Source organism: Humulus lupulus, chromosome 1, assembly GCF_963169125.1.
Source record: "Humulus lupulus chromosome 1, drHumLupu1.1, whole genome shotgun sequence".
Lineage (NCBI taxonomy): Eukaryota > Viridiplantae > Streptophyta > Magnoliopsida > Rosales > Cannabaceae > Humulus > Humulus lupulus.
The window spans coordinates 139,395,936-139,411,418 of record NC_084793.1 but is presented as its reverse complement, the minus strand read 5'-3'; the positions used below and the strand labels follow the sequence as shown (position 1 = coordinate 139,411,418).

At 35.6% G+C, this 15,483-nt stretch overlaps 1 protein-coding gene across 1 annotated transcript; it reads left to right on the top strand.

Annotated features, from left to right (window-relative positions):
- Nucleotides 1-13,102: 13,102 nt before the first annotated feature.
- LOC133822643 (uncharacterized mitochondrial protein AtMg00860-like) lies at nucleotides 13,103-13,591 on the top strand. The gene has a single exon (XM_062255050.1). It carries the CDS (start codon nucleotides 13,103-13,105, stop codon nucleotides 13,589-13,591), a length of 489 nt encoding a protein of 162 aa, XP_062111034.1.
- Nucleotides 13,592-15,483: the final 1,892 nt, after the last annotated feature.

Below are 15,483 nucleotides of genomic sequence, written 5' to 3'. Positions count from 1 at the left end.
ACTCACACCTTCAATCCTAAAATCCACTCTTGAATTTCACACTTAACAACTCAAACCAGAAAATTAAGAACAGCTTGAACCCAAACTCAAACCACACTCCAAACTCCCTATACCTTAACAGAAACAAGCCTAATAAACATACAGAGACCTTACCTTGAGTGATGAGTCCAACCTCCAGCTCTAAACCTCCTTCCCCCTTGATTTCCCAATTCTGAAATTACATAAAACCAGCCACCAACTTGCCTCAATTCACATTCATTATCTAAACTTCAGACCTAAAACTTGGATATATCATAATCAAGATCTTACCTCTGAATATTCTTGGTCTAAGCTTTCTTGACATCTTCAATCACTCCTTAATTCTCCTTCCAAGAGCTGAATTCAGCTTCTCCCTTCCATCTTAGTTTTGCTCCTCTAGGTCTCCAACATTCAGCATAAAGCCCCTTTCTCCAAATGTTATACGTATATCATATTTTCCCTTCAGCTAATAATCATTTATCCTACCAAGTGACTGTTCTACCCTTCCACTCATACCCCTTCCTAACTAAACCTCAAGGCCATACTTGTCTTTTCACCAGCTTTGCAATTCTACCACTTTCCACATAAAACCTGTTACTCTCTATGGTTACTAACAGTTACACGGGTTACCAAATCACCAGTTACCATTATCTAGCTTTCTAGGACCGTCCCGGCACGTGCATCACACTAGTATCACAGCACCCACGTGGTACGATTCACACATCATAATTATCACATAACATAATTCACATAGTCATATAACATGCTTAAAATCATAATCATACATCTTAATCATAATAATCACACATAATTCCCATCATGCCCTCCCGGCATACTAATCAAGGCCCTTAAGCCTTATTAGTGAATTTGGGTCGTTACACAACCCCTTCTGTCTGTATGTAACATTTGGCTACAAGCCTTGCTTTGAAAGTCTCTACTTTCCCATCGCTCCTCTTTTCTTCTTGAATAACCACTTGCAACCAATGGGTTTGATATTCTAAGGTGGATCTTCAAGAACCCAGAAAGAATTCGAATACATCGATTCTATTTCTTGGTTCATGGCTTCTTGCCATTTTTCCTTGTGAGAATCATTCATTGCATCTTCAAATGTCAATGGATCGTCTTTGATTATGTCAAGCACAAGCATTTGAACTTCGTGTTCACAGTACGTGGGTTGTTTACTAACCCTCCCACTGCAATGAAGTTCTCTACTATTCTAACTAGAACTAGCAGTTTCCTTTTGCTATTTTCATTGGTTATTGTTGGTGACTTTGCAACTTCATTCGAGACAATCTCCTCCAGTACAACCTTACTGCAAGGTTTGTGGCTATTAACATAGTCATATTCAAGAAAAGTTGCATTTGTCAATACAAATGTTTTATTTTCTTTTGGACTATAGAAAATTCCACCTCTAGTTTCTTTGGAATATCCCACAAACATGCACACTTCATATCGTGTTTCCAACTTCCTGGTCTTTCCTTTAAGCACATGTGCAGGACACCCCTAAATTCGAAAATGGTGTGAACTAGGTTTACAACCATTCCATAATTCTATGGGTGTCTTTTGGATAGACTTATATGGAACATCATTCAATATGTATCGAACACATTGAATCGAATAACCCCTGAATGACAATGGTAATGATGAGAAACTCATCATTCATCTAATCATATCTAATAACGTTCTATTCTGTCTTTCTGAAACACCATTTTACTGTGGCTTTTCAGATGTAGTGAGTTGGATTTGAATGCCATACTCACATAAATGGTTTTTGAATTCACAATCCAAGTACTCTCCTCCTTGATCAGATTGAAGAGCTTTTAGTGATTTACCTAATTTCTTTTCAGCCTCTGCTTGAAATTCTTTGAACTTTCCAAAAGTTTCAGATGCTCTTTGCATTAAGTATAGGTAACCATATCTTGAATAATCGTCAATGAAAGTGACGAAATATTCATAACCTCCTTTTTCTTGTACATTAAGTGGATTGCATACATCCGTATGTACTAGCTGAAGTGGTTCTGTGGCTCTTGAACCTTTAGCAGAGAAAGGTCTCTTGGTCATTTTGCCTTCTAGACGGGATTTACAAACAGGGAGAGATCCAATAAATGGTTCTCTTAAAGGACTATCCTTTACAAGCCTATTTATTCTGTCTACACCAATATGGTCCAATCTCAAGTGCCACAGATATGTCTCACTGTCGGAAAAAGTTCAATAGATCTAGGATTAGCTGTTTTAAATAATTCAGAATTAAAAAAAATTTGTCATTCATTATAAGTATGTAAACTTTGTTTATCCCAAAGCATTTGCATAACAAGTAAATAGATAATTTCTTCAAATAATAACTACTTTATTAATAAAAGAAATAAATGTTATACAAAAAATTAGAAATAAGTTTCCAAACATTAATAATCAAAATTATTAATAATAAACTAAATTTCTAGATTAAAGAAATCTAAAATTTCTAAAACAAAATAAAGAAATTTAAATTGTTCAACTAACAATAAAAATTACTAAATAAAACTACTCTCCAACTTCTCCAGCTCTTTACTCGCTATTCAAAATCATCATCAGTCTCTTCCTCCTTTTTAGGGTTCTGATTCTGCAAAAGGAAAAACAAAAGAAACATAGATTAGTGGCATATATTTTTGAATCTACTATCCAAAAATTTGAATCTGATATTCATAGTATTTGAATCTACTATTCAAAGTTGAAAAAATATATGTAAATCTTATTTACCTTTTTCGTTTGATATAAACGATGACACTCAGCAAAGACTTCCTTTGTCATTGCTCGCCACATCTCATGTGCTGAGTCATAGTGTATATATTTTTCCTTTGTTTCGTTAGGCATGGTTGAAAGCATGCAATAACGTGCCAACCGATCAGATTTCATCCAATTTGCATAGTTTTCTTCTGCTTCATAGCAAGTACCTAGAGGTGGTTCTGTTGGAAGTTTTTCACAGACCGTTGACATCATCTTCTTATAAGAAAAAATGGTCAACATGCCTCGAAACTAGTGTTGCATATTTTCAGGTTCAAAAACCAAGGATTTGAGAAAGGCATCGGTGTATAATTCACCAATAGACATTTTTGCTGGGAATAAATAAATATTATTATATTTAGAAAAAGAAATATCAAAATTTCTGAAATTAAACGTGATGCATGAGCACAATTAAAACATATAAAATAAAGATTAATTTCCACGATAAAATTTTCTAACAATTAAAGTGCCGCCTTAGGGTTGGTCAAATTAATTTTAGAGAATTTATAAGTGTTGACCCTGATTTTGGCCAACTGACACAGAGTCAAATTTGCTTGATGTGGACAAACACGTTGAAATGAATGTGATGACAAAAAACAATAAAGAACACAAGAGTTTATAGTGGTTCGGCCCCAGAATCTGGTAACAACCTACGTCCACTTGAATTGTTATTGATATAGGATTCAAAGGAGTGATCAAAGAACTAGAGTTCAATGAGTTTCACCAACCTCTGAAGAACAAGACAATATATCAAATAGAATCACTCTAGTCTCAAATAATTCGAAAGCCAAAAGTCCCTTCCTTGAGCTATCTTTCTCTATTTATAGGCTCAAGGGGGATTACATTAATTTGTTGCAGATATTCTTTCCTAAATAATCGGATACTCAGGAAATCATGGGAGTCAATCTCGGGATTGACTAAGATCTTTATAAAATTATCATGAGACACGCGGAACCTGCGACAATACTGGTCGTAGGTAAACTTCGACTGCCTTTTGCTTGCAATATCTCTACTGTCGATACCTTAGCAGAATTCCGCCAGGTGTCAGCCACGTGTCCAAAAATCACTTGCCACGTCATTCGTGCCTGTTTTTTGGATAACAATAAGACATTCTTATCTTTATTGTTTAAAACTTAAAATAACTCTTTATTTTCTCTTTTAAACTTTAAAGTACCGCTTAGTTTGGTTAATTTATGATTATCCACTGCAAAAGCTTAATCATAGCTTTGTGAGTGTAACCCATTATTTCGGAGTTCATGACTTAACTTAGGACATGCCGCCTTAGGGTCGGTCAAGCCTAAAATACATCATTAGTTCCTATCTTTGTAAGAAATATAACCTTGCTATTGATATGTCTAGACACCCTCCTTAAGGGGACGAAAACAAAGTTGTCGTGAGGCGCTATTCATATCTCACGGTGTTATATTAATAATGGAGATCACGAGTTATGTTTGAGATATTAACCCTCTCCCACTCACTATTTTAAAATAAGTGTTTTTAACCTAATTAATTCCAAATTAATTATAACATCTTTAAACCTTATGAACATAATTAAAATTGGAAAGAAAGCGAGTTTCTAGATCCATATCTAATTTTAAATTACCAATTATGTTAATCTAAACTTTACTAAAAAAACAATTTTAAAATAAAGTTGGTTTAAAGAAATTAAGTCATAAAGACTTAAAAATTGGTGTGATATTTTACCAAGTTTTCAAAAAAAAAAAAAAAAACTAAGTAATTTACATGTAATAGATTTCGCAAAACAATTCATATAAACATATAGGACAATCCTAATAATCATGTTTCTACAAATGAGATGCATGATTATGGCTGTGTGGGTTTTTATGTATGGCATAAAATGCATGAACATGTTATCACTCACATCAATCACATGAAAATAATTATTTAAATAAATAAATAAACAATAAATGTTGAACCGGGTGCCTTTGGGTATTTCTAATTTTACAACCACTTTATAAAATTAAAAAATAAAATAAAACCGCCTTGATCTCCATCGAGCTTCTTTACTTTACTGTTGGTAGGATATGTGTCGTTGTTGGTCCAGAATAATAATAAGAAAACAATTTTTTAATTATTTTGATTAATTAAAACAAACTTTTAAATAATCATATTTTTATTTTTCTTTTTAATTAAAATTAGAAACTGAAATAATTAAATAAAATCAATTATTTTTTTAAAAATTAAATTTTGAAATAAGATTTTAAAAAAATATATGTTTGTTAGGATAACAAAATTATCACATTATTTAAATATCAAATTTCTAATAAATAGAATATGTAACATTTTAAAATTAAAAAAAATAACAGAAAAATAAAAAAAATTATGGACCAGCAAGACAGGGACACATGGCATCAAACGGGGCTGTCGGGGCCCGGATGTACGGAACCGTATGGATCCATACGAACCCCGTTCGTACGGAAGTCCGTACAACGTCCCGGCAGCGGCTCGAAGGGCGGCCTCGGAGGAGCGGTGGCTGAATTTTGAATCCTAGGCTCTGTTCTGACTTTTGTGTGATCGGAATTACAATTTTATGGTGTCAAAAACCATATAAAATTACATAAATCCTATGCCCTTTAATGGCTTATACAATGATCTAATAATAAACAAATCCTAACCCAAAAACACCATACAATTAACAATTCAACATTCCCATGCATTCAATCATATTAAGCCATCCATTCATTCATCAAAACAAATAAATGCATAAAAGTAAACCCACACGATTCAATATATATATATGTGAAGATGGCTCTGGTACCATTTGTTGGATTTTATTGATCAAATCAGAGATTATACGCAGTGGAACAACAATCAAATTGTTAATTTAATCCCGCAAGATTTCTAGATCTACTTCTTCCCATGCATATATATATTGAATCAAAGACATGAATAGAAAATTTCCTCAAGTTCTTCCTTGCTGCTATCTTTTTGTATGGAAAAATCCTTGAGATCTCACACCAAGATCTTCCAAAATGTTCTCAGCACACAAAGAACGTGTTACACCCAGATTTTGAGACCTGAGATTGTGACCTCGAAAGCTGGACTTGTCAAGTGTGAGCTCGAGATATCTAAAGCACATCGTGGTCCAGATGTCAAACCCTCGAAGCAAGGTGGCAACCTCGAAGATATGTAACCTCAAAGTTATTTCTAAGCTCGAAAGACGTAGCATCAGGAGTATATCCGTTGTCGGGTGTCTTCAGACCAAGTAGCCCGAGCTTGGCATGGGTATAAGCTCGGAATGTAACAGCCTCGGTGGTATTTGCTCGCTTCGAGCTGGTCTCGGGGTAAGGTGGTTAACTCATAATTTATCTAAAGACCTGGTCCGACATGATACTGATTACCGATCTCGAACGACGTAATGGGTCACCTGATGTGATGCGTTCCATGCGTTTAAAGATATTTATTGTTGTAACTTCCCTGCATTAAAGGGATATTAACTAGTCTGTTATATGCCTCATGGTCTTCAGGGGACATTTCCTTGTATATAGGAGTTACAGAATTTAATGTCATTATTCCCATTAATGAAGAGGAGTATCTTCCTGAAATATGTGGGAATGAACTCTGAGAACCCTCTATAAATAGATAGATCATGGAAACTTAGAGGGGACGAATTTTTGATATCTTGAGAGAATTTCTGGAGAATTCATCCCTGAAGAATTTCCTGAAATATCCAAAGTCTTAATAAAATTGACTCGTGGACTAGGTAGAGTTAACTGCTGAACCACGTAAAATTCTTGTTGTTATTCTGTATTATTTACCTGCGCCATAGTTCTTGTTGATTAATTGCTCTACGTTTTAAGTTGACGAAAAACGACGTCAACAGAACGAGTGTGGGCTTGCTATACAAAATAATAGGCAAAATCTATTTATCAGATGTTCTCAACACATGAGATATGATAAAATTTGGACCTAGGTTTTGTAAAGAATAGTGGCTTTTGTTTGTATCGTTATTCTCTTTCTCTGAGAGAGATTTTAAGATATTTTTCTATCCCTGAAAAGTTACATTCTTGAAAAAACTGATATCCTATATTTAATATATCCAATATATTAAAATAAAATCTTAGTTATTTTAAACAATTTGAAAATCACTAATCAGTTATCAGATTTTTGTTTAAATAATAATATTTTAATCATATTACAATATCTCATTATTTATTTAATATTAAAATAACTAAAATTGTGGAACCAAGAAACTGTTCTGAGTCTCTTATGCGTGTAGCACAGTGACTGTGCACTGTGCTACACATGTACCACATGCTAGTGATAGCATGTGATTTTTCCCAATTTTTATTATTATTTAAATACCAAAAATCTCAAAAATTAATTATTTCAAAATTAATTATATTTTTGTTAAATCAAATAATTAATTAATTACACATAATTATTCAATAATTATGTTTGATACATAGAAAAATATTTTACTTATCAAATAAGTCATTTTTGCCAATTCTTGTATTTACCTTTGTCAGTGTTTGTTTGAGCCATTTCGGGGACCATGGACCTATAACATTAAGCTCCAATAAATTGAAACTAAATAATTAAACTCTTTAATTATAATAGTTAATTTATTAATTCTGATATTTCTCCACTATAAATTAAGAATTGCACTCTTTATGTTTTAGATATACTTTTAAAGAAATCTTATCTTAAGACGTCCATTGATATAACCATCTTACAATAGTTCAGCCCTCTAATTAATTAGTTCATCAATTAGAATGGAAGAATTACCATTTTACCTTTCTAATTTACTTCTCAATCCTTAAGTACCATTAATTCACTAGTGAATAATTAATCTATAATCTAATTATAGATTTGAGCTCAAAATCATTCAGTTCCAGAATTAACCCTTAAGGGAACTAATATACGATCCGTTAGGAAAGATTAGATTCCTTATTGTTGATACATGTTCCCAGCCATCCATGATATTAAATCTCCAAAACAAAAGTCATTAGCCTCATTCTATGAAGAGACCTTAATGAATGAATCAAAAGATTTAATAAACATGAACAGGAGTTCATGAACACTCAGGATTTAGGTTGATCTATAAATGATCATCATTTATGATATGAATTACAAGTCTTTATTGTTATATGGTTTTTTGGATAAAGGCTTTAATTCATATCTGTCCATGTCATATATAATCGTATTATATAAAGCACCTTTACCGAGATGTCTTACCACATCAATAATCTGAATCTAGATTATTTGTATCATTATGATACTCAGTAAACCATACTTACAACTCCAATTAAAGAATTCGATAACTTTAATTTGTTGTTGTTGACTATTTTTATTCATTCATTTGATCTTAATTCTCTCGTACTAATACAAGATCACATCCCCAATAATGAATATGGAATTTTTCTGATATTTACAAAATTATTCAAACAATAATTTAACAATCTAAATATAACAATAATAATAAGCCATTGTATTTATTTGTTCACAGAAAAAACAAATGTCTTTTACATGCTTTTAGGACACACTCCTAATAGAAGAAAGGATCTGGAAAAAAGGTGCGGCCAGAAGGGACGCCAAAAAGAATAACAATGACCAGAACGACCACAAACGAAGGTATGATGGTGGTCAAAATCAAAAGGCCGACAAGAAGAACAAGACTGCATCAGAAATTAACGGGAATAAGACGCCCTATGTGGAATATCCCCAGTGCCTTATTTGCAAGAGAAAGCATTAAGGAGAATGCTGATATAAGATGAAAGGTTGTTTCAATTGTGGAGAAGAAGGACACATTAAAAAGGATTGCCTAAAGTTGAAAGAACAAAAGAAAGATGACAAGCTAGTGCCAGCCAGAGTTTTTGCTCTTACTAGAGGTGAAGCAGAAACTAGTAATATAGTGGTAACAGGTCAATTCACTATCTCTGGTAAACTATTCAATGTTTTATTTAATTCGGGAGCTACACATTCTTTTGTATCTATGAATATGATTGATAGCTTAGATAGACCATGCAAACTTTTTAGAGATAAGTTTGTCACGGAGTTTCCCTCAGGGGAAAGATTGCTATCTAGTAGAGGGCTATGTAGCATTGTAGTTAGAATCGAAGGAAAAGAATTACCAGTAGATTTGATCGAGTTAGACCTTAAGGATTATGATGTAATTTTAGGCATGGACTGGTTAGCAAAATATGGGGCAACGATAGACTGTAAGGGTAAGGCAGTTAACTTTCAAACAGAAGGCGGAGAACAGTTCACCTTCAAAGGAGAAGTTTCCCGAACTCGCATACCGATAGTCTCAGCTCTCAAAGCTCAACGATTAATCAATAGTGGTTGCCAAGCATTTATAACCAGTGTGGTGGACAAAACACGAGAGACGCAGCTCAAACCAAAGGATGTACCTATTGTATGTGAATTTCCCGAGGTGTTTCTAGAAGATCTACCGGGATTACCTCCGAATAGGGAAATCGAGTTTGAAATATAATTGGCGCCTGAGACAACACCAATTTTGAAAGATCCCTATAGAATGGCACATACCGAGTTAAAGGAGTTAAAGATACAACTGCAGGAGCTTTTTGACAAGGGTTTCATCAGACCGAGCTATTCGTCTTAGGGAGCACCAGTGCTTTTTGTCAAAAAGAAAGACGGGAGTATAAGGATGTGCATCGACTATAGAGAACTGAATAAAGTGACGATCAAGAACAAATACCCTTTGCCTCGAATATATGATCTTTTTGATCAACTACAAGGATCTATAGTATTCTCGAAGATAGATTTGCAGTCGGGGTATCATCAGCTAAGAGTACGAGAAGAAAATATTCCAAAGACGGCTTTTCAGACTAAATATGGACACTATGAGTTTCTGTTGATGTCTTTTGGCTTAACGAATGCACCAGCAGTGTTCATGGATCTTATGAACAGAGTATTTAAGGACTACCTGGATAAGTTCGTTGTGGTGTTTATAGACGACATATTGATCTACTCAAAGACGAAAGTCGAGCATGAAGAGCACCTGTGGCTGACGCTGGGACGACTCAAAAGTCATCAATTATATGCTAAGTTTAAGAAGGTCGCATTTCTAGGACACATTGTGTCTAAAAAATGGCGTAGAAGTAGCTCCAGCCAAGATTGAAGCAGTGAAGGACTGGCCCAAACCCAAGAGTTCCACAGAGGTAAGAAGTTTTCTGGGATTGGCAGGATATTATAGACGGTTTGTTGAAGGGTTTTCCAAAATAGCTACACCCTTAACAAATTTGACGCGGAAGCAACAGAAATTTGTTTGGACGGAGAAATGCGAAGAAAGCTTTCAAACGTTAAGGGACAAGCTTATATCAGCCCAAGTTCTATGCATGCCAAGTGATAAAGGCAAGTTTGTAGGGTATTGCGACGCATTGAAGCAGGGACTTGGATGCGTTTTGATGTAAGACGAAAGAGTGGTCGTCTATGCCTCGAGACAGCTAAAGGAGTATGAGCAGCGGTACCTGACCCATGACATAGAATTAGCAACGATGGTTTTCGCTCTAAAGATTTGGAGGCACTATCTATACGGAGAAAAGTGCGAAATCTATATGGACCATCTTTACGCAAAAGGAGCTCAATATGAGGCAACGGAGGTGGCTGGAGTTAGTAAAGGACTATGATTATGAGATCTTGTATCATCCGGGAAAGGCTAATGTCATGGCAGACACACTTAGTAGGCAGAGTTACGGAAGCTTGTCAACACTTAAGGGGATAGCTCAACACTTACAAGATGATATTAAGAGGTCTGGAATTGAGCTAGTAACTGGACAACTAGCTAACCTCACAATCAAGTCAACTCTAATGGAGGAAATAAAGGAGAAACAACAAAAGGATGAGTTTCTTCCTAAGATGAAGGCAGCAACACAAAGCTCAGAGAATGCTGATTTCTCCTTGACAAAAGAAGGCATGTTACGATATAGAAACCAAGTATGTGTGCCATAAAATGGAGGATTAAGAGAAAGTAATGTGAAGGAAGTGCACACTACTCCATATTCACTTCAACCGGGATCGACCAAGATGTATAATGATGTCAAGACAATGTACTGGTGGCCCGGGATGAAGAAAGACAGCAAAATTTGTAGCAAAATTCCTTACATGTCAACAAGTTAAGGCCGAACATCAGAGACTCGCTGGAACTTTGCAACCATTAGAGATTCCCGAATGGAAATGGGAAGATATAGCGATGGACTTCGTGATGAGATAACCAAGGACCACCAAGCAGTATGAATCTATTTGGGTGATAGTAGATAGACTCACAAAATCTACTCACTTCTTGCCAGTAAGAACAGTTTATAACGCTGAGCAATACGCAGAGTTGTATGTGGCGGAAATAGTATGACTACATGGAGTTCCAAAGACGATAGTCTCCGATAGAGGATCAGTTTTTACATCAAAGTTCTGGGAAGGTCTGCATTGTGCAATGGCACTAAGTTAAAACTAAGTACGACATTTCACCCTCAAACTGATGGTCAGTCAGAACGTACCATACAAATATTAGAAGATATGTTGAGGGCATGTGCGTTAGACTTCTCAGGATCATGGAGCAAGTATCTTCCATTGATAGAATTCTCTTACAACAATAGTTATCAGGCAATAATAGGCATGGCACCTTATGAGATGCTATATGGACGGAAATGCCGATCACCACTTCATTGGGATGAGGTTGGTGAAAGACGATATTTAGGACCCAGGGATGTAAGAGAAGCGACTGAGGCAGTAGAAAAGATAAGACAATGAATGATTGTCGCTCAAAGTCGCTAGAAGAGTTATGCCAACTTTAAGAGATGAACTATTGAGTTTTCAGTAAGCGATCTAGTTTTTCTCAAAGTTTCTCCGATGAAGGGGATTATGCGTTTCAGAAAGAAAGGAAAGTTAGCCCCGAGATTTATAGGTCCTTTTGAGATATTGGACAAAGTAGGGCATGTAGCATATCAGTTTGCTTTACCGCCATCATTAGCTGAAACGCATAATGTTTTTTGATGTATCGATGTTGAGAAAGTATATATCAAATCCATCCCATGTGCTCGATTACAAGGCTCTAGAGTTAAAACAAGATTTCAGTTATGAAGAACGACCAGTACGTGTTCTTGAACGAGGAACTAAGGAGTAAAGGTCGAAAAGTGTCCCTATGGTTAAAATCTTGTGGAGAAATAACACTGAAAGAGAGGCCACAGGGAGGCCCTTGTGATTAGAAAAGGAAGACAATAGAGATAATTAGCACCCCTGGTTCAAACAAGAGGTTTAGGGGCACTCGAGATGGTCACCAGGGGGGAGGTGAGAAATGGAAAAGTTTTCTAGAGTGCGCTCGATGTAGGAGATACCACTTGAAAGAATTTTGTGCCAAGGCATGTTTTCTGTGTGGTGTGGTTTGACATCTCAAGAAGGACTGCCCGCAATCGAAGAAGAATGACCCAAAGAGGGGTGACAACTTTGTTCCAACTCGAGTGTTCACGTTGACGCAATCAGAGGTCAAGTCTAGTCCCTTGGTAGTGACAAGTCGAATCTCTAGCAGTGGTTCCTTATATACTATATTGATTGAATCTGGTGCTACACATTCATTTGTATCCAGTAGGGTGATAGCCAAAACTTATAGACCTTGTGATTTTATGCTTTGGGATTTAGGACTTTGCTACCTACTTTGGAATCGGTAGTCTCTAGGAGATGGATTAGATCATTACCGATAGAGGTAGATAGTAGGGAGTGTTCTGTGGATTTGATTGATTTAGCGATGGAGGATGTTGATATGATTCTAGGAGACTAAATTGGTAGATAGTAGGGAGTGTTCTATGAATACCACGAAGGAAGTACCAGCCGGACCAGAGGAGACTAAATTGGTCTTTGAGTTTCTAGATGTATTCCTAGATGATCTACCAGGGTTACCACCTCATCGGGAGAATGAGTTTATGATAGAGTTGGCACCGAGAATAGAACTGGTGTCTAAAACATCGCACATAATGGCACTGGTGGAATTAAAATATTTGAAGGTTTAGTTGCATGAACTGCTTGACTGAGGATTCATCAAACCTAGTTTCTCTCCCTGGGTGCACCAGTGTTGTTCGTGAAGAAGAAGGATGGGTCGTTGAGGATGTGTATTGACTACCAGGAAATGAATATGCTTACCATCAAGAACAAGCATCCACTGCCAATGATTGATGACTTTCTTGAACAGTTGTAGGGTAAGGTAGTGTTTTTGAAGATTGATCTTCGTTCTGGTTATCACCAGCTAAGGATCAAAGAGGAGGATATGCCGAAGTCATCCTTTCGCATGAGATATGGGAATTATGTGTTTTTGGTTATGCCCTTTGGACTAAAAAATGCCCCGACAACGTTCATGGATCTGATGAATAGGGTGTTCAAGGACTATCGAGACAGGTTCATGATTATGTTAATCGATGACATTCTAGTCTACTCTCAATCAGAGACAGAACACGAGCAACATCTTCATTGGGTATTACAGAGGCTGAGGCAACACATGTTATATGCCAAGTTCAAGAAGTGTGAGTTCTGGTTACCTCAACTGACGTTTCTCGGTCATACTGTCAGCAAGGATGCAATTATGGTGGATCTGACCATGATAGAGGTGGTGAGAGATTGGCCAAGGCCAAGGAATGCTTCAGAGACTAGAATTTTCCTCGGGTTGGCAGGGTACTATCGAAGTTTGGTTGAAGGGTTCTTTAGGATTGCAACGCCCATGTCTGAATTGACACGCAAGAATTTAAAGTTTGTTTGGTCTGAAAGATGTGAAAACAACTTTCATGAGTTGAAGCGACGGTTGATTACTGCTCCTGTGCTCAGTTTTCCTATGCCTCAAGACAATTGAAGGAGTATGAGCAGCGGTACCTTAATCATGTCCTAGAGTTAACGACAGTGGTATTCGCAGTGAAAGTGTGGCGACATTATCTGTATGGGGAGAAGTGTGAGATTTACACTAATCATAAAAGTTTGAAGTAATTTTTCACACAAAAGCATCTAAATATGAGACAGAGACATTGGCTAGAACTTGTAAAGGATTATGACTGTTAAGTTCTTTATGAGCTAGGGAAAGCTAATGTGGTAGCAGATGCTTTGAGCCAGAGAGGTCCAGGACAGTTGTTTAGTTCGAAGCAGATATCAGTGAAGTTGGCAAAGGACACGACCCAAGCATGTATAGAGCTTGTGGTGGGCTAGTTTGCCAACACTACTCTACAGTCTACACTTCTCGAGATGATAAAAGAGGCTCAGGGGAGTGATTCTCAATTAGTGAAGCGTCGGGAGGATGTCCTGGGTGGAGTGGCTAAGGACTTTACTATCGCTGAGATAGGTATACTAAGAAACAAGAATCAGATATGTGTTCCGGTGAATGAATTAATTAATTACAATTTTGCGAAAATAGTAAATTGTGACATTTTTGCATAAACACATAGATATTGCTCATTTAGTAACATGATTAGGATATTCAACTATGTGACATATCTGTGAACTATATGTGATTTTTGCAATTTGGCTTAGATGCATATAGTGACCCATATGCTTGGATATATATGTGGTTTTGGTTGCTAAATAAAATATTCATAAAATGATAAGTTTTATTTGGACCCATTAGAAAATGTAAAGTTTAAATTCCTCTCTTGTGGGTGATTCCACTTGTGAAGGCTCATTTGCTTTGCATGATTATAGAGGACCTAATAAATTGATAACAACTAATAAAACGAAGGTTTAAATTTCTATCTTTTGGGCTTTGTGTTGAACCCAACCCTCCTCCATGAAAACTCAATTGTTAAGGCCAATTTAATTGAGTTTGACTTAATTGTCTTAGGTTTATTTTTCTAGATAGTTGAACCTAATAATTGATTAGCAACAAATTAATTTTAATTTAATTTAATTTGTTTCAATGTGACACTTTAGAATTAGTAGAAAATTAACGGACTTTGGTTTTAAAAATTATTTTACAAATTAGTTTTTTTTTTTTTGAAGAACCTTAGTCATTAAATTTTGAAAAAAATGATAATAAAAATACTTAACTTAATTATATAATGAGCTTGTTTTAAGAATTGTATTCGATCTCCACTGTTAGTTTAACAAGGTCGATAGCTTAATGGGGCCTCGAGACGCTTTGATTCATCCCCCTACGTAAGGTGTTCATTAGTAATTTTGACAAGGTTAGATTTTGAAAGATAGATAATTATAGGTCAAATTCTAATAAACTCACCACAACACTGACTGCTAGGACTAAATCTATGATTATCAAAATTGTGGGTCTAGCTCATAAAATAAGAAATTTTGTTTACTTATTTTTATCGAATAATATGTTGTCAATAATGGTGCCCATTATTAAATGAGTTTAAAACTCTATTTTCTAATGCTATTTTTTGCTCTTGCCAACCAGAACAAGGATATCATAGATCAATTAAAAACCTAAAGTAATATAGATATGATTGTTTTTTGTATTTTTCCTCACATCTTGCATATATTTCTTATATGTTGTGCTACTTCTTAAAATTTGTGTGAATAGAAGTTTTATTAAGCAAAAGTGATTGATTTCTATTTTATTGATAACTGGTAGTTTTAATTATGGTTGTGTCTACTCCAATCATTTATCAATTATCGATGGAGGAACACACTGAAGAAAACTTCCTTAAGTGAAAGCAGAATATCAACATAGTGTTGATTGATGACAACTCCAAGTTTGTCATGACTAAAGAATCCCTGGAAGATCTAGCTAAAAGAGACAAA

Coding starts and splice junctions, on each gene's coding strand:
- LOC133822643 (XM_062255050.1), top strand. CDS start 13,103: ATGGATCTGATGAATAGGGTGTTCAAGGACTATCGAGACAGGTTCATG.